Consider the following 19,208-nt stretch of genomic DNA (forward strand, 5'->3'; position numbering starts at 1 on the left):
AAAAAGTCCCAGGCTAATAATGCAGGGCTTGACAAATTTGCTTGGAATCTAGGAGCCAGCTAAAAAAGTTAGGAGCCAGGTCGGTAACGGCGATCCGGACCTGTCCCTGGCCTGACATGGAGAAGAGTGAGGGGAAGATAGCGCAGCCCCCCCCCCCCCCAACCTGTCTCCAAGTCATTGCCCATAGCTCTTAGAGGGACATTTTATTTTTTCAAATGACATTTTTTTTTTTACATTGCATTTTAGTGTAAATATTTAAGATGCTTTTTTCTATCACAAGGGATTTTTACATTCCTTGTAATAGGAATAAAAGTGACATTTTTTTTTTAAAAGAACAGTGAAAAAAATAAAAGTTAAAGTAAGAAAATAAAAATAATTTTAAAACGCGCCCTGTCCCATCCGCATATGAAAGCGATGTTCAAACCACACATGTGAGGTATCGCCGTGATCGGTAGAGGGAGAGCAATAATAATTCTAGCCCTAGACCTCCTCTAACTCAAAACGTGCAACCTGTAGAATTTTTTGCCTATGCCTATGGAGATTTTAAAGGGTAAATTTTTGTCGCCATTCCATGAGCGGGCGCAATTTTGAAGCGTGACATGTTGGGTATCAATTTACTCGGCGTAACATTATCTTTCACAATATAAAAAAAATTTGGCTAACTTTACTGTTGTCTTATTGTTTTAAATAAATTATTTTTCCCCAAAAAAGTGCACTTGTAAGTCCGCTGCGCAAATACGGTGTGACAGACAGTATTGCAACAACCACCATTTTATTCTCTAGGGTGTTAGAATAAAAAATACATATAATGTTTAGGGGTTCTAAATAAAGGGAAGGAGATAGGCAGGGGAAGCTCCATTATCATTGCTGGTTGTCATACCAACGGCCACCACAAGATGGCGCCACATTCCAGAAGGATTCATAGGACCGCAGAAGGCCTCAAAGCCGCGGCCTCAATTACCGGCCGCTGGCAGAACGGCCCGACGCGATCACGCGGGGGTCCACGGTGACAGGATACCCCCAGGCGCCAGGTCGCCAATTCTAGTCGCAAATGCGTCCTGGCGCCCGGGTTTTGTCGAGCCCTGTAATAATGTGTTTTACACAATTAACTGGAATACCAATTACTGAATTGTCCAGATTTTATTTAAATTGGTATGTCCCAGCATTGCAAAGGGATTTATAGCAATTAAAATCTGCCACCTACACTCTGGTAAAATATTTTTTCCTATCAAATTTGTACACCAGGGAAAACTACGATGGTGATTTAAAGCTAGCAAACAGTATCTCGCAGAGAGGCACAATACCCAACAACCAATTTAAACATTAAGTAACATTGTAATATTATTTAATGTAATAAAAGGATAATGTAAGAGAAAACATATTACTTTACATACTACTAGTGCAAGCTTCGACATGATATACTCATACCACTGTATTTGTTCAAGTGATTGTGAAGGAAGAAGGTTTTTTATCTTAATGCATTCTATGTGCAACAGCCCCCTAATATTTACATGAGCCCCATCTAGATCCAGCGATGTTGTAGGAATCTCTCGGCTGCCTGGGACTTCCCCTCATTGGCCGAGACAGCAGCGCAAGCACGACACCATTGGCTCCCACTGCTGTCAAAGTCAGCCAACGAGAATAGAAAATGGGGCAGGGCCACGGCTCCGTCTCTGAATGGATACAGGGAGCTGTGGCTTGGATGCTCCCATAGCCAGCTGCTTGCTGTGGGGGCACTCAACAGGCGGGAGGGGCCAGGAGCACCAAAGAGGGACCTGAGAAGAGGAGCATCTGGGCTGCTTTGTGCAAATCTTCTGCACAGAGGAGGCAAGTATGTTTTTTTGTTTTGATTTTTTATTAAAAATTCCAAATGGAGACTTTACAATCACTTTCAGCTGGGGACTGGTTCCTGTCAAGGTTGATGAAAAATAGGATTTCTATAACAGCTTACCTCTAAAATCCTTTTATTTAATCGTACATCATGGGACACAGGGCACCATAGTAATCACTATGTGGGATGTCCCATAGCAATGCTATTTGAGGGGAGGGAGACAACCTGTAGGGCACCCCCAGACTTGAGGACTTATACTGGTACCTGCAACCAAAACTGCACCCAAAAAGGCGATATCCTCATACCTCCTTACATCCACCCACATCCATAAAAAACTTGGTGAATGCATGTACTGAAGACCAAGGTGTCTCCTTACAGATTTGAGTCATGGAGGCCTTGTGACGCACTGCCCAAGAAGCACTAATCACCCTGGTAGAGTGCGCTTTGACTTGTAAAGGTGGAATCTTACCCATAAAATCATAAGCCTGAATTATAAAACTTGCCAAATCCACTTAACGACAGTGGATTTCGACACTGCCTGTCTTTTTTTTTATTTTATTTTTTTAGGACCTTCTGGCAGCATAAATAAGGCAGTCTTCCGGATCTGAGCAGTCGTCTTTAAATAGACTTTGTCTCGATGTGGTGAGAGCAGTCAATGTAGTGATTTCTCTTTCCCTGTAACATGGTTTTGGAAGAAACAATGGCAGGATAATGTCTTGGTACAGGTGGAAGCCTGAGACCACTTTTGGAAAAAAATAAATAAAACAGGACGAGGGTGCAACACCACTCTGTCCTCATGAATAATCAAGTATGGCTCTTCAAAAGAAAGAGCAGCTAATTCTGAAACACTCCTTGCTGAGGATATAGCAACCAAGAACACTAACTTCCTTGTCAGAAGGACTAAGGGAATATGTTGTATTGGTTCGAATGGCTGTTTCTGTAACACGGACAAAACTAAGTCCAAGTCCCAAAGGTTCAAAAGAGGTCTGACTGGTGGATTAAGCCGCATCACCCCTTGCATAAAATCCCAGACTAAAGAATGTGTAGCAAGCGGTCAATGAAATAAGGGCCAAGTCTCAGCTTTATCTGTCTTAATAGTACTCAAGGCCAACTTCATCTCTACACCTAATTGTAGAAAGGCAGGAATTCTGCCTATGATATATCTCCAAGGGTGCCAACCCTTGGATCCACACCAGGAAACATAAGCCTTCCAGACTCTATAATATATAGTTCTGGAAGGCGGCTTAGTTGCATTAATCAAGGTAGAGATAACTAACCCGGAAAGCCCATGTTTCTTCAGAATGTAGGTTTCAATAGCCAACCCGTTAAATTTAGCGTTCATAAAAGGTAGGATGGAATATCGGCCCCTGTGAGTAGATCTGGCCATATTGGAAGGGACCATGGATCCTCCACCGCCATCTTTACAATTTTTGCATACCAGGACCTTCTGGGCCATGCTGGTGTTACCAGAATTACCAGCTTTCTTTCCAGCTTGATCCTGCAAAGAAGTCGAGGCAGCAACTGAATAGGGGGGAAAATGCACAAATCAGTGAGAACTGATCCAACGAGGGTCACCAAAGCATCTGCTCCGCATGCGAGTGGATCCCTTGTTCTGGACACAAAGTTGACTAACTTAATGTTGAACCTGGACGCCAGAAGATCTATGTCTGGAGTCCTCCATCTTTGGCAAACAGCCCAAAAAATGTTGGGGTGAAGAGACCATTTCCCTGGGAATAACTACTGGTGACTCAGGTAGTCCGCCTGCCAATTCTCTACCCCTGGAATGAAGACTGCCGATAGGCAAGGAACATTCCTTTCTGCCCAAGTTACAATATGGTTCACCTCTGTCTGCGCTGCGAGACTCTTGGTGCCCCCTTGGTGATGGATATAGGCCACAGCTGTGGCATTGTCAGATTGGATCCTGACAGGACAAACCTGTAACCTGCAAGTCCAGGCCTTCAGAGCCAGATGCACTGCTCGAATCTCTAGGATATTGATGGGCAAGGCTCTCTCTGTTCTAGACCGCTGTCCTTGGACAGTTGTCCTCTCTAGTACTGCTCCCCAGCCGCAAATGCTGGCGTCTGTCGTTATCACTTTCCAGATAATTGGTCTGAAGGATTTTCCTTTCAGCAGATTCTGGGTTAGTAACTACCAACTGAGGCTTTGGGACACCCTTGGGGACAGCCGCATTGGCAAGTCTAAAGCTTGAATCGTTTTGTTCCAAGCAGACAGGATACTGTTTTGCAACAGTCTCGAATGGAACTGGGCATAGGGAACCGCTTTGAATGAAGCCACCTTCATTCCTAACAACCTCATGCAAACGCGAATGGAGGGATCTCCTTTTGACATGACCATCGCACTAGCTCTCTTATGAAGTTGATCTTTGCCCGAGGCAAGAACACCCTTTTCTGAGCTGTATCTATGATTAGACCCAAGTACTGTAGCCTTTTTAGCAGTTTTAAGGAAGACTTCTTTAGGTTGAAAATACAGCCTAGACTTTCCAGTTAACTGTTTGTAATGTGTACACTTTGCTCCAAACGAGCCACTAACTGGTCTATTAGCAATAGATCGTCTAGGTACGCCAAGACTGTTATGCCCTGTGCCCTTAACCTGGCTAGACGTGGGGCCGGCACTTTTGTGAACACCCGGGGTGCTGTAGCTAGCATGAAGGGGAAGGATACAAACTGAAAATGCTGTTCTACTTTGAACCGCAGAAGCCTTTGGTGAGCAGGAAATATAGGGACATGCAGGTATGCATCCCTGATGTCGACAGATGCCAGAAGTTCTCCTCCTTGTAGTATAGAAACCACTGACCTGACTGACTCCATGCAAAAGGAGTGGATCTTCATGAACTGATTTCGATTTTCTAGATCTAGAATGGGTCTGACATCTCCATTTCGGTTTTGGTACCCTAAAGAGGTTTGAATAAAATCTCAAATCATGCTTTTCTGTGGGGATTTGTATGATCACCCCCTGAGCCATTAATCGTTCTAGTGCCCGAAACGGAGACTGTCTTTTCCCTGGATCGTTGGGAACGTTTGACCTCAGGAAACGAGACAATGGAAAGTACCGAAATTCCATTTTGTACCCCAGAGTTAAAAGGGGGGGGGGGGGGAGACCCATCTGTCCTGAATTTCCTCTTGCCAGACTTCTAAAAACTGCAGAAGTCTTCCCCCCCACCGTAGCGAGGGGTAGCACCTCTTCATAATGAGACTTTAGAATTCTGTTTTGCAGGTTTCCAGCCCCAAGACTTCTTTGGAGCCTAGGCCTGAGGTTTTCCGCTAGAGTCTGATGGAGTGGCGTTGCCACTACCTAGAGACGGAAGTCCCTGGAGAAAGAGTCTGCTTAAATGAAGGCTGTTTATACTTTCTTTTGACTGGCAAGAGTACTTTTCCCACTGGAAATCGTTTGGATGTATTTGTCCAAATCACCCCCCAAATAAACGATCCCCATGAAAAGGAAAACCAGTCAGGAACTTTTTGCATGGTGCTTCGGCTGACCAATTTTTTGGGATTCTACGCATGTGTAGTAGCACAAGCGCAAGGCAGGACGCCTGATGAATAGAATTTTAATGGTGTCTATGGCAAAACATAATGCTTTTGGTAGTTCTGCAAAATCCGGGGGGGGGGGTTGGGACTTTAAACAGGAATTCCAACCTTTTATCTGTTGGATACTGGACAAGTTAAGACTTTTATTCACACTGGAAATCGCAGCCTCAACTGCTGGTACATTCCATTTTTTGGTGAATTCGTCCTCCATGGGATAGAAACCGGAGAAGCTCTCTGGAGGAAATGCTCATCTGGGTGATCCCATTCAGCATAAATAAGCTGGTTCTAGTAATGCATGGACAGAAAACGCATGCAAAAGGCTCTGAAGGTTTTAAAGGAACCCAAGGAATAAACCAAACTTTCAGCAGACTCCAATAAGGGTAGCATGAAAGTAGAGTGAACCATCTCCGTAAGAGATTGCATCAGCAACTTCTCAGATTGCGAGGCTGAAAGGGGTTCACCTAGGTCCTGTCCCCTCCTTTTCGTTTGAAAAGAAGTTCCCACGTAGCTTCCGGATCCACAGACTCAACATTAGGGGGGAGGCAGAGCCCAATTATCCAAGCAGGCAGAGGAAAAAACATAGATCAAAACTCGACCTCCACTCCCCCCCTGTGGGGGGGGGAGGGGCGGGTACAACAACTGCCGATAATGTAGCATGACCAAAGCTCTGGGTCCCGGGGTTCAGCCCTGCAAAGAGGCATTACAGGCAAAACCTTGTGCTTTGGATACAAGGCCCGGGTACCATACACTTTGGCCTCAGTGACACTTTGGATGGATCCGGTCTATGGAGGCTATTTAGCAAGGATCCCTCCTGGAGCTCCTCAGAGCACATCTTCACTTGTGACCAATACCTTAGACACTGGCGAAAAAAAACTGAGGTACTCCTGGTAGGAGGAGGAGTTATATAGGGAGTGAACTTCCTGTATTGGGTATACCAGTGTACATCACCTGAAGGTGCCTATATACCCACATAGTGATTACTATAGTGCTCTGTGTCCCATGTACTGATCATTATACAATTATTATTTATATAGATAACAGAAGCTGCTGCAGTGAATATCCCAAACTGGGCTATGGTATCACATGGATCCTGATAATGACTATCCAGAGCTGGGTGATTGGTAGAACACAGTAATTTGCTGCCACAACACAGATCAAAGAAGGCAAACTAGCGCAGATGACTTACAAAAATGGTTTCCAGGACCTGGGTAATGATGGCCCTTGTAAGCTGCCATGAGACCTGGGTTTATTCCAATCTGAAGAGAATTGAAAAAAAAAAAAAAAGTACAAAATTTAAACTTGGCAGTACTGTAAACAACCCACAAAAAGCTGTAAAACTTCAGACTATTTACTTACAATAACTATGTCCAAGTTAAATGTAAGAATATCTGGCAGTGTCTTTGCCAAAATTTCAGCTTCAGGTACCCCATTGAATCGGTCCACTTTCCTCTTCACTTTGAAAGTGTCCGTGATTTTCTCTTGTTTTCCTGATTTTGGTGTCTTGGCACTCTTCGCAGGTTGCTTCTTTGGTTTAGGTTCAGCTGGAGCTTTACCCCTTTTCCTCTTACCCTTTGTTGCACCTTCTGAACAAGACACAGAAACACATTATATATACATACACACATATACATATATACACACATATATATATATATATATACACATACACACACACACACACACACACACACACACACACACACACACACAGCTAAACGAGATCAGCAGGCCTTTCGTACAAAACTTCCTGGTCGAACTTTATGGTTGTAAAACTCCCCTTGACTCCTGTTCCTGAGACAACTTTACATTTTTAGTTCTACCTTTTAATACTGGTGACAAGGATTAGCAGGACAGAAAGTGAGAGAGCATCTAGAAAGTTTTGACTAGATGCACACTTTAATGTATTTGGTATATTGCCCAACATATGTACATAATACTAAGCAAACCACTTTTTTTTTGTCTTAGCTAAACAAAAAGGATACTACTTCATTCAGTACTGACTACAGAGGAAACTCACAGAAAACATATATTTAAAGGGCCCATTCACACCACATGCAGTGCTTTTTTTTTTCCTGCTTTAAAAACACATGGATTCCAATGGCATAGTTCACACCAGTGCAGTCAGTTTCGGTGGGGTGGGGTGGAGTGGGTACAACATGCTGATTTTTTCCTGCACAGAACTATACCATTATGCGTTACAAAAATTCACCGGACCCCAGTACACTGACAAGAAAAAAGGAAGAAAAGAAGGTTTACTCCTCCCATGATCCTCTTCTGGTCACATGTACGTCTAGACAGGATGGAGCACAGAAGGCTGTATCTGGATACTGATAGGCTCCATCAAAAGTGGGTTACCCAATAACGCCTTGCAGGCATGCAGTCTCAGTGCAATGGCCATAATCACGAATAAATAAGGAAAAAAAGAAAAAAAACTGGAATGCATCCAAAAATGTCCCAGTGTCCCAATCAACAGTGATTGTTTCTAATCCTCATGCTGTTAGCATTATTAAATAGATAAAGTTTATCATATTTACTTTTCTTCAGTTACATCTTGGTTTCTTGCCTAGGCAAAGTAAATGTCATCACAAATCCCAGCAGGCTTCAGGAGCAGAGGAGGGGTTTTCTCAGCTAAGCACACTCTTCTGCATGTATGCTTGAGCTAAGGGCAGATGGATTCCAGAGTAAATGCTACATGAGTCATTTGCCCTTACTCAAGATGGCCATGGCCAGAAATACTAAGGAATGTTTTTCAAAGCAACAAACTAATGAATGGATGGATGGGGGAAGTTTTCTTTAAATATTAACAATTAATTAAACAGTGTTTTTGGTTTGTGGTGCTCAGATACAGTGAAGAAGATCTGCTTTAACAATGCTTTGCAGAGTACGTTTTCACATCATAATAATGCATGCTGTGAATGAGCACTTACTGTTTGCTTGCACTGTGTAAAGTTAAAAGGAGACCATACAGAGCAACATGCATCCGTGTTTGATGCATCAGCGTCCACACACCTATGTAAATGCTACAGATTGTTTCTATTGTTGCAGTACGTATGGCTAACCTTGGTGTTCTCCTCAATTCCTTTTTTTAAGGTCAACTATCCATTACGGGCCAGATCACGTCACTTAATGCTTCTCATGCAGCAAAAAAATAAAAGAAAAAAAAAACCCCCCATTGAGACTTGTATAAGGCCCATGGCTTTAAGTCCTCCCATTATTTTCCTGAAAATGTTCAGCCATAGTTTAAAATAATTACCCTAATTGAACTAACACATGCTTTAAGTGTACCAGATAAGCAGCTTTACCTTGTGTTTCCTGTGGAGGCTCTGGGGCTTCTGTTGCTTGCATTTTCATGGGCTCAGAGCCGTATACACCATTCATACTATGAAACATTTGATTCTCGTTACCAAGCATGCCAGAAAATGCTTGCAGCTCGTGGGGTGGGACGTCTGTGAGGGTGTGCAGAGTCCTTTGCTCGTTACCCAGTTCCATATTTGGTGAAGCATTCATCATTTGATGGTATGGGTAACCATAAAAAGCCTGACCTTGCTGGAAGGCGTAATAGCTGAAAAGAAAAAAACAAGTGTTAAAAAAAAACAAAAAGAATAAATAAATTTACACAAAAGTGTTGGTAATGTGACAGCTGTACGCTATATTTGGACTATTGAGACGCAAGAGTGATTTCCTTGCACAATTTCTAATCTCAGTAGAGGTTTTTAAACCCACAGGATAACCTCACAAAACCATCTGGCAACACAGCAGGAAAATAAAATTAATAGAAATATTTTTACAAGGGCCTTGTTCACATGAGCTTCAGCTTGTATAAAGGAGTAGTGTGTAAAGCTTTCAGCAAGCTTTTTAATTTATCTCTGGCTTGAGGATGTTAACTACAGATTTTAGGGCTCATACACACGAGTGCACTGTTACATGTGTTCGAGTGCACTGTGGTGCCATTCATCGTCAATGCCACCCCAATACACCCTCCTGATGCACGTTTGTTGCAACATATCGCAAGATGCAGCAACTCACTATGCAATACAAAAAAAGATTTTTTTTTTTAATTAAAAAATAAAACAGTTAGCCCATTTTTTTTTTTATATTGGGAAAGATAATGTTATACCAAGTAAATTGATACCGAACATGTCATGCCTCAAAATTGCACCCGCTTGTGAAATGGCGAAAAACTTTTACCCTTAAAAATCTCCATAGGCGACGTTTAAAAAAAATAAAAAAAAACAATAATTCTACAAGATGGATGTTTTGAGTTACAGAGGATGTCTAGGGTTAGAATTATTGTTCTCGCTCTATCGATCGCGGACGATAGCTCACGTGTGGTTTGAACACCAGCTTCATACGCGGGCGCTAGTCACATATGCGTAACCTTCTGCACATGAGCTCGTCAGGACATGCCGCGTTTTGCGTTTTTATTTTACCTTTTATTTTTACACAGTTAAAAAAAAAAAAAAAAAAAATTGTGTCCCTTTTATTCCTATTACAAGGAATGTAAACATCCCTTGTAATAAAAAAAGCACGACAGGACCTCTTACATATGAGACCTGGAGTCCAAAAGATCTCAGATCTCATATTTACACTAAAATGCAATAAAAAAAAATAATAATAATAATTTTGTCATAAAAAAGGTCCTTTAAGAGCTATGGGCGGAAGTGACATTTTGGCGTCGCTTCCGCCCTGCAATGATATGGAGATGGGTGGGGGCCATCTTTCGCCCCACGCGTCTCCATATCCAGCAAGGGTGAAGATCGGATCGCCTCCACCGCTGCCAACAGCTCCGGTAAGAAGTGGCGGGCACCGGAGCGTGGCGGGAGGGGCCCCCTCCTGCCTCCGATAAAAGTGATCTCTTGGCGAATCTGTGGCAGAGACCACTTTTATCTGAAACCGGACCGCTTACTGAAGAAGAGGATACCTGGGTTAGGGCAGCTAGCTGCTGCCATAACGATATTCAAACAGCCGACGTAAAACGACGGTGGGCGGTCCGGAAGCGGTTAATACAACACACATTATACCAGTGTGGTGTGAATGACCATTAAAAATACTTTCAGTCCAACCACTTTAAGCCTAAAATTAACATCTGATGCAATTTCACAGTGCGATTTCTGTTGTGACCGGTGCGAAAAAATTCAATTTTTGAGGGGAGTGGGCATAGCTGAAGATTAACCGCTTCCATACCTACCAGGCCTATTCTGGCACTCCTCTCCTATATGTAAAAATCATTTTTTTGCTAGAAAATTACTCAGACCCCCAAATATTATATTTATTTTTTTTAGCCGACACCCTAGGGAATAAAATATCGGTTTATGTTGCATGGTATTTGTGCAACAATTTTTCAAATGCGCTTTAAAAAAACAAAATCATGAATTAAATAAAAACCCCAAAACATTTAGCCCAATTTTTTTGATGTCACGCTTTAAAATTGCGCTCACTGGTGGAATGGTGCAAAACTTTGATACTTAAAAATCTCCACAGGCGACGCTTAAAATTTTTCTTTTTACAGGTTACCAGTTTAGAGATACAGAGGAGGTCCTGGGCTAGAATTGTTGCTCTCGATCTAAAGCACTTGATATACCTCATGTGCGATTTGAACAGCGTTTACATATGCGGATGCCACTTGCATGTGTGTTCACTTCTATGCTTGAGTGCATGGGGGCACTTTAAATTTTTTTTTTTTTTACTTTCATGCTTTTATTTTTACACTTTATGTAAAGATTATGATAGAAAAGAAAAAAAAATAGACCGATCGACTTTGTTTACTTTCCATCACTTTACATCATAACGTCGCGCCCGGGCTTCCGACAGTCATATTGATGACTGGGGACCATCTAGTCACTGGAAATCTCTATAAATCCGAGAAGCCTGTAAGAATGATCAAGTGGCTGAACTGCCGCTATGATTGTTCTTACGGTGCACAGAATCGCTGGTTTTAAAAGATGATATCCGAATGATGCCTGTAGCTGCAGGAATCACGAGTGGCATGGGAAGTGTAGTTCCAAAACATCCGGGGTGCCAAGGTTCACCATCACTGTCCTAGGCCATTCTATGTGGCCCTTGCACCTCCTCTCCTGCAACTGCTGCCCTTCACTTGTCACCATACTGTCACAAAAGTTGGCAGCAGAGAAGATAGAAATCCTCTGTCAGATTCTGCACTTCTCCATGTAGTCACAGAGATGCTCATCTCTGCCCGTCTCAGGAATCCGCAACAGAGAGGACAGAACTCCTCCTGCAGATCCTGTGCCTCTCTGTGCAGCCATAGCACCCCCTCATCTCTGCCTTCCCTGAGCTGACTCCAGACATCCTTCAAGACCCTGCAGTCTCTGCTTTCTAGCTCTGCCCCCAGCAGCACGAGGTAAAAGGTGGGTGCTCTGTGATGCAAGGCAGGGAGGGGGGACACTAAACTTCTGATGATGATGATGGTGGTGGGGGGGGGGGGGGGTTTGCTCTGGTCATCTAGTCCTACAGATACAACCGGCCCTTTGAGAGCAAACATAATGCAGCTGCGGCCCGTAATGTAATGGAGTTTGACATCCCTGCTCTAGACTAAATCAATGACAGGCTGACATTGTCTGCATGTAATTGCACATGCGGTGAATTACCTGTGGTTAAACCGAAGGCATCTATTATATTATTATACACGATGTATATAGCGCCAACAGTTTGAACAGCACTTTACAGTGTATAGGGGGGGGCAACACAAAAAGATACAGGAGGGCCCTGCCCGTAGAGCTTACATTCTAAAAGGGAGGGACTACTAAAAAGCTGCAAGCAGGCAAGCTATCACAGACAAGACATGCACCGTCTCTTCTGCAATAAAATCTACCTTCCTGCCTAAACATTGTCTTCCAAGACATGCAAACTGTGCAACTCGGCTTACATTGCTGGCACAGTGCCTGTGTGCTGGGCTGAATGATTCCTTCACATGCACAGGAGTTACATTGTCCTGCGCTAGCCAATGGAGATGCCCAAAGACTGGCACCCAGGGAGAAAATGCCGGTGCCAGTGAGGGACCTGGATCACTAGAGGGGAGAAAAGTTTTGTGTCACTTTAAAGTGGAACTTTAGTCAGAGATTTAAGTCCTGCTAGATCACTTTCAGACTGGCCCCTTTTGCAGGTGTAGCTATGTAAAACATTACAAAATAAGTACCTGTACTGTTTAAAATCCAGTAATACACTGACTTCCCCTACTCTGCACATGCTCAATTGCTCTCCATTTTTAGGCACTGCCAAGTCTGTAGAGGCCAATCTACTGACTGCCTTAAACTCGTTTATCATTAAGACCCCTTTCACACTGGAGGCGTTTTAGCGCTAAAAATAGCACTGCTTTACCGCCGACGCCCGGTCGCTTTCCGCGTGAAAGGGCTCTTACAGCTAAGAAAGCTGCTTCTGCTTAATCTGCAACTGCAATGGTGCTGCACATATGACCAGTTATGACAGTTTGGTTGAGGACACAGGCAAATATTACAGTTAGCAATTCCAGGAATGTAACCATTTTTTTAAAGCGACAGGTTTTGTTCCGCTTTATGATCTACTGCTGTTCAGGGGCTCTGGGCTTCTGCAAAATGGCAGTCTCCAGCAAGAAGAAACAGGAGCAATGCTGGAAGCAATTTACAGCTCACACTTATTTTGGTAGCATAATTATTAATGTGGAATGTAGTTGTTACAGGAAAAGTTCCGCTTTAAGGATGGACATTCGCCCCATGCAGGGGGACAGTTCACACACATACACAGCCAGGAGTGCACATCTGTCCCTTTCACACTGGCTTTCTGATCAGGTTCGCCTGTCTGGTTTTCAGGCAGACCTGAATGGACACTCCAGTCACCTCTATGGAGCAGTGACCTGTCGGTGAAATCCAGAGAGATGGGGGACCCTTTTTTCTATCCTTCTGGAGATTGGATGAAAATGGACAGGCGAGCGGGGCACTGACAGCTCACTGTGCTGAGGTGGACCTCCCGTGTGAAAGAGCCCTAACTGCAGATAATGTTCCAAAATGTGATCAGCTACAGCTGATGGAAAATGCCTGGCCATAGCCACCACAATACACTGATCTGGGTGACGTACAGACCTAATTAGTCCTGGGGTCAATTTGCTAAAACTGGAAAATGTAAACTCTGGTGCAGCTTTGCATAGAAACCAATCAGCTTTCAGCAATTTTTTTGTCAAAGCTTAAATGAACAAGCTGAAGTTAGAATCTGATTGGCTACCGTGCACAACTGCATCAGATTTTGCACTCTCCAGTTTTAGTAAATCAACACCCATGTGTTTGAGCCGTTAGTGGGAGCCCCGATTTCTAAAGGGGGTAATTATTATTATTCACGATTTATATAGCGCCAACAGTTTACGCAGCGCTTTACAATGTATAGGGGGGACAGCACAATTACAGTACAATACAAAAGGTACAGGAGGGCCCTGCTTGTAAAGCTTACATTCTAAAGGGAGGGAGTGGTGGTACAAAAGGTAATGGCAGGGATCTTCCCTGGACTCGCGTAACATGTCCCCAGTCTCCATTATTTTCTCTTGGATGTCTGCAGTCTGACAGTCCTCTCATATGTGCATTACACATAGCAAACATTATGTGTGGGGCCCTTGGGGGAGCGATGTCAGGGGACCCCACCATACCGTGCGCGGGGGGCCATGTCAGGGACCCCCCATACCGTGAGTGGGGCCATATCAGGGCCCCCCATACCTTGCGCGGGGCCATGTCAGGGCCCCACCCCCCCATACCTTGCGCGGGGCCATGTCAGGGCCCCACCCCCCCCATACCTTGCGCGGGGCCATGTCAGGGCCCCACCCCCCCCCATACCTTGCGCGGGGCCATGTCAGGGCCCCCCCCCCCATACCTTGCGCGGGGCCATGTCAGGGCCCCACCCCCATACCTTGCGCGGGGCCATGTCAGGGCCCCACCCCCCCCCATACCTTGCGCAGGGGGCCATGTCAGGGCCCCACCCCCCCCCATACCTTGCGCAGGGGGCCATGTCAGGGCCCCACCCCCCCATACCTTGCGCAGGGGGCCATGTCAGGGCCCCACCCCCCCCATACCTTGCGCAGGGGGCCATGTCAGGGCCCCACCCCCCCCATACCTTGCGCAGGGGGCCATGTCAGGGCCCCACCCCCCCCATACCTTGCGCAGGGGGCCATGTCAGGGCCCCACCCCCCCCATACCTTGCGCAGGGGGCCATGTCAGGGCCCCACCCCCCCCATACCTTGCGCAGGGGGCCATGTCAGGGCCCCACCCCCCCCATACCTTGCGCAGGGGGCCATGTCAGGGCCCCACCCCCCCCATACCTTGCGCAGGGGGCCATGTCAGGGCCCCACCCCCCCCATACCTTGCGCAGGGGGCCATGTCAGGGCCCCACCCCCCCCATACCTTGCGCAGGGGGCCATGTCAGGGCCCCACCCCCCCCATACCTTGCGCGGGGCCATGTCAGGGCCCCACCCCCCCCATACCTTGCGCGGGGCCATGTCAGGGCCCCACCCCCCCCATACCTTGCGCGGGGCCATGTCAGGGCCCCACCCCCCCCATACCTTGCGCGGGGCCATGTCAGGGCCCCACCCCCCCATACCTTGCGCGGGGGCCATGTCAGGGCCCCACCCCCCCATACCTTGCGCGGGGGCCATGTCAGGGCCCCCCCCCCATACCTTGCGCGGGGCCATCTCAGGGCCCCCCCCCCCATACCTTGCGCGGGGCCATCTCAGGGCCCCCCCCCCCCCATACCTTGCGCGGGGCCATCTCAGGGCCCCCCCCATACCTTGCGCGGGGCCATGTCAGGGCCCCCCCCATACCTTGCGCGGGGCCATGTCAGGGGCCCCCCCATACCCTGCGCGGGGCCATGTCAGGGCCCCCCCCCCATACCCTGCGCGGGGCCATGTCAGGGCCCCCCCCCCCATACCCTGCGCGGGGCCATGTCAGGGGCCCCCCCCCATACCTTGCGCGGGGCCATGTCAGGGCCCCCCCCATACCCTGCGCGGGGCCATGTCAGGGGCCCCCCCCCATACCCTGCGCGGGGCCATGTCAGGGGCCCCCCCCATACCTTGCGCGGGGCCATGTCAGGGCCCCCCCCCCATACCTTGCGCGGGGCCATGTCAGGGCCCCCCCCCCCCATACCTTGCGCGGGGCCATGTCAGGGCCCCCGCCCCCCATACCTTGCGCGGGGCCATGTCAGGGCCCCCCCCCCCCATACCTTGCGCGGGGCCATGTCAGGGCCCCCCCCCCCATACCTTGCGCGGGGCCCTCGGGGCCATGTCAGGGCCCCCATACCTTAATAAGACCTGATCAGGACTTGGTGACAGTAAATATGTCTTTGGAAGGTGGCAGATGGGTAGCAGTCCTGTATGTGGAGCCTGCATTGCTCAGTACATAGAAAGTGATCAGGGAATACAGGACAACAGCTGTTTACACTAAACAAACAGGGGTCCCTGCTGCTGACCCCTACACTGTCCTGCCATCAGCTAACGCCACTACCTGCCTGACATAACAATGCAGGGAGATCTAGCTGGACTCAGCTACAGCATGGGATATTCAAGTCAGAGCCAACTGCATAGTAAATGACAATCCCACCCCCTACACACTGTCCTCACATATACGATCCTATAATAGCTGTACACTGCCCTCGATCAGAACAACTATAAAGGAATGAATGGAACTGTTGCCTTCCATCCTTCCACTTCTTCCCTCCATAACACACAATGGCCGGGGCTCTGCGCCTGCGCACTGCTCCCTCCCTGTAGGCCGCTGTTAAATACCCCCAAGAAGACGCCGCACAGCGCCTCCCCCGCTCCAATGTGCGGCCATACCTGCCGGGGTCCTGAGCCTCCATGGTCTTTGTGTATACAGCGAGGAGTCTGAGACCCCTGAGTTCTCTCACCGAGGATTCCGTACACACTATGGAAGCACAGGGGTCTCTTCAGCCGTACAAAACACAGATCACACGTCACCGCACCGCCGGCCAACCAGAGCAAGACTACGTGGCACGTGATGACATCCAAGGGGGAAGGGGGATTAACTCTCTGCCTACTGGGGTCCAGGTTACTAAGGAGGGTGGGGGGTCATTGCTGCACCCTGGGCGGCTTGTATTGTTGTACCCCTGTGATTGTGGATTCAGCCACTCACAGCAAACATTCCATATGGGACGTGCACTGAAGGGGAGATAAATACACATCGTGTGATCACAACCGATTCCTAGTATTGATTATTGATCGAAGCATCCCTATAGATCTCTATAGACGACAATGCAGAGCTTGGAGCCCCAGAGCACATAGCCGTGTTTGCTCCTCTAATGGAAGGTTACATGGTAGTAATAGAGACTATTTGTTGTCCCAGCAAGTAATCAGAACTATTTGCTAGACCCAGACTTACTTCCACTCAGGAGACCTATATGGATCTGCTGCAGGACGTGAGAGGCCAGGTAGAGGAAGGTGTAGTGCGCATGTCTGTACACCTGTCATCACACCTTCCACTCCCAGGTTGTCACTGTACTGCCTGATTATCTAGCAATCAAATATGTGCAGCTTCTTTCTTAAAAAGGAAAAAAAAAAAAGTGCAGCTTCATTCTGAGACATTGCACACGGGTGTTTGCTTCTCAAAATAATGCATTTGAAATTTAAATCATTCTACTGAGACTTGGGGATGTTTAAAATAACTGACACTGCAGTGGGATAACTGACATTTTAGGAGAACTGCTTCCTCTGTGATCTGCTCCACCTGGCTAAACAGTACATGGATTGGATTCAGAATGAACAGTTTTCTTTTACTTACAGAGATCATTCAGTACTCGTCCTCTAATTGTAGCCCCATAAGCTTTCCCATTGGTCTGCTACACCTATAGACAGGGCTGAAGCGAGGATTTTTGATACCCTAGGGCAGTGATGGCGAACCTTACCACCCCAGATGTTTTGGAACTACATTTACCATGATGCTCATGCACTCTGCAGTGTAGTTGAGCATCGTGGGAAATGTAGTTCCAAAACATCTTGGGTGCCAAGGTTCGCCATCACTGCCCTAGGTAAAACCTAATTTTGCCACCCCTTGGCTACCAGTGCCCATCAATGAATGTTTGCTTGCTTCCATTCATTTGGGAGTCAGGATAAGGATACAGTCCTCTGCCGCCGTTGTGCCTCTGACACTATGTGCGAACGGAGCAGTGGCTACCTGCTGATGCTGAGACTTAGTTGTTTGCTGCAGAGAAAGGGGAGTAGGAACACCAGTGGCCAGGTGCCCTAGGCAGCAGTGCGCTCTAGTTTGCCTAGAGGTAGCACTGGCCCTGCCTATAGATACACTGCTGGTTATAGTAATTGGAGACAAGATGGTAAATTTTAAAGCAGAACTTTACCCATAACAGTTTAATAAAAAATAATGTTCTTTAGCACGGAACATACATTTTACACTAACAATTATGCTACCAACATTAGTGTGTGCTGTAAATTGTCTCCAGCATTACTTCTGTTTCTTCTTGTCAGTGGCTGCCATTTTGCTGAAGAGCAATAAATCAAAAAGCAGAACTAAAGCCATTGATTTAACAGTTTCAGAAAACAGTTACATTCCTAGAATGCCAGAATTGCTAACTGTCACATTTGCTTGTGTCCTCAACCAAACTGTCAAACCATCAAATGGCTAGTGTCATAACTGATCACATGTGCAGCACCATGGCAGTTGCAGATCAAATAGAAACAGCTTCTTTGGCTATAAGCAGGGGTTAACACTATAGCGAACACAGACATCGCATGTGATTCGCACCCGCACTGCTGTGCCCATCACATGCGATGTCCGTGCAATGCGAGTTCAGCCATACAGTTGTATGACTGAACTTGCATTAGATTCGCATAATAAAGGTGCAGGGACTTTTTTCCCCTCTCTGGAATCGGATAGGATGGGTGTTCACACCTATGTGATCTGATTCCTGTGCGAGTTCACAGTTCGCACTGCCATCTGTGAACCAGTCTGGGGGTGTTATTAACATTGTATTGACACACACAGCGGTTGTATTGATCACTTGCATCGATCAACAACATTTGGTCATGCATTTGGTTGTATTTTGATGGAACAGATTATGAGATGGTTGAAACTAAGAGGTGATTGCTAAGTTATGATTGTTACTTCCAATTATCAATCAAAATTCACTTCTCTGTCTGTAGCATATTGATTGAATAGGTTGATGAGATTAATCAGAAAATAAATTATTCATTAAGGCTGGGTTCACGCTGAAATCGCATGCGGCTGACAGCAGGGGTGCAGTTAGGGTTGCCACCTTTCCTTAAAGTCAAACCCAAACACTTTAGCGGCGCACAGATGTTTTTTTTATAGTATAGTAGATATATTTTGCAATTAACATTTCGAATCATATAAGCCCTTTAAATCTGAATCCACAAAGTTCTCCTTTTACATCTGAATCCACAAAGTTCGCCTTTTACATCTGAAGTCGCAGAGTTCCCTTACACTGTAAAGGGCGGACTCTGCAGACTCTGATGACTCTGGGGACTCTAACATAAGGGATACTCTGGGAGCCCTGATTTAAGGAGGAGCACTGAGAACTCCGATGTACGAAGTGGACTTTGATGTAAGGGGGAACACTGTGGCCTCTGCTTTAAAGGGGAACTCTGATGTAAGGGTTGCTCTGAGAACCCTTATTTACCTTAGTATACTCACAGGGATGGATGGTGAGCTTACTAACCCCTTGGCAGTCAGCACCTCTCATTCAGAGGTATGAGGCTGCTGGACTTCAAATTTCCAGCCCTCACTTTTTTCTGAGGAGTGTGGGCAGACACAGAGTGGTAGGGGCGGGAGGAAAAGGAGCAGATCGAGCCCCCTCTCCTCTCCTGTCTGTGT

At 46.6% G+C, this 19,208-nt stretch overlaps 1 protein-coding gene across 2 annotated transcripts in view; it reads right to left on the reverse strand.

The window, feature by feature from the left end:
• Nucleotides 1-16,835, reverse strand: part of TDG (thymine DNA glycosylase) — a 32,635-nt gene extending 15,800 nt beyond the window's left edge. Inside the window, exons 1-4 of one of the 2 annotated variants that reach the window (XM_077472127.1) lie at nt 16,743-16,835; nt 8,682-8,941; nt 6,736-6,962; nt 6,566-6,635 (exon numbers count right to left, since the gene is read on the reverse strand). In XM_077472127.1, coding sequence (XP_077328253.1) covers nt 6,566-6,635; nt 6,736-6,962; nt 8,682-8,941; nt 16,743-16,831 — 646 coding nt within the window. In that variant the 5' untranslated portion in view covers nt 16,832-16,835. Of the gene's footprint in view, nt 1-6,565; nt 6,636-6,735; nt 6,963-8,681; nt 8,942-16,180; nt 16,350-16,742 lie in introns of those variants that run through there. The other variant, XM_077472128.1, reaches the window with a different exon arrangement.
• Nucleotides 16,836-19,208: the final 2,373 nt, after the last annotated feature.

This window comes from Lithobates pipiens, unplaced genomic scaffold, assembly GCF_037356315.1.
Source record: "Lithobates pipiens isolate NorthernLeopardFrog02 unplaced genomic scaffold, aLitPip1_a1.2 Scaffold_8, whole genome shotgun sequence".
Lineage (NCBI taxonomy): Eukaryota > Metazoa > Chordata > Amphibia > Anura > Ranidae > Lithobates > Lithobates pipiens.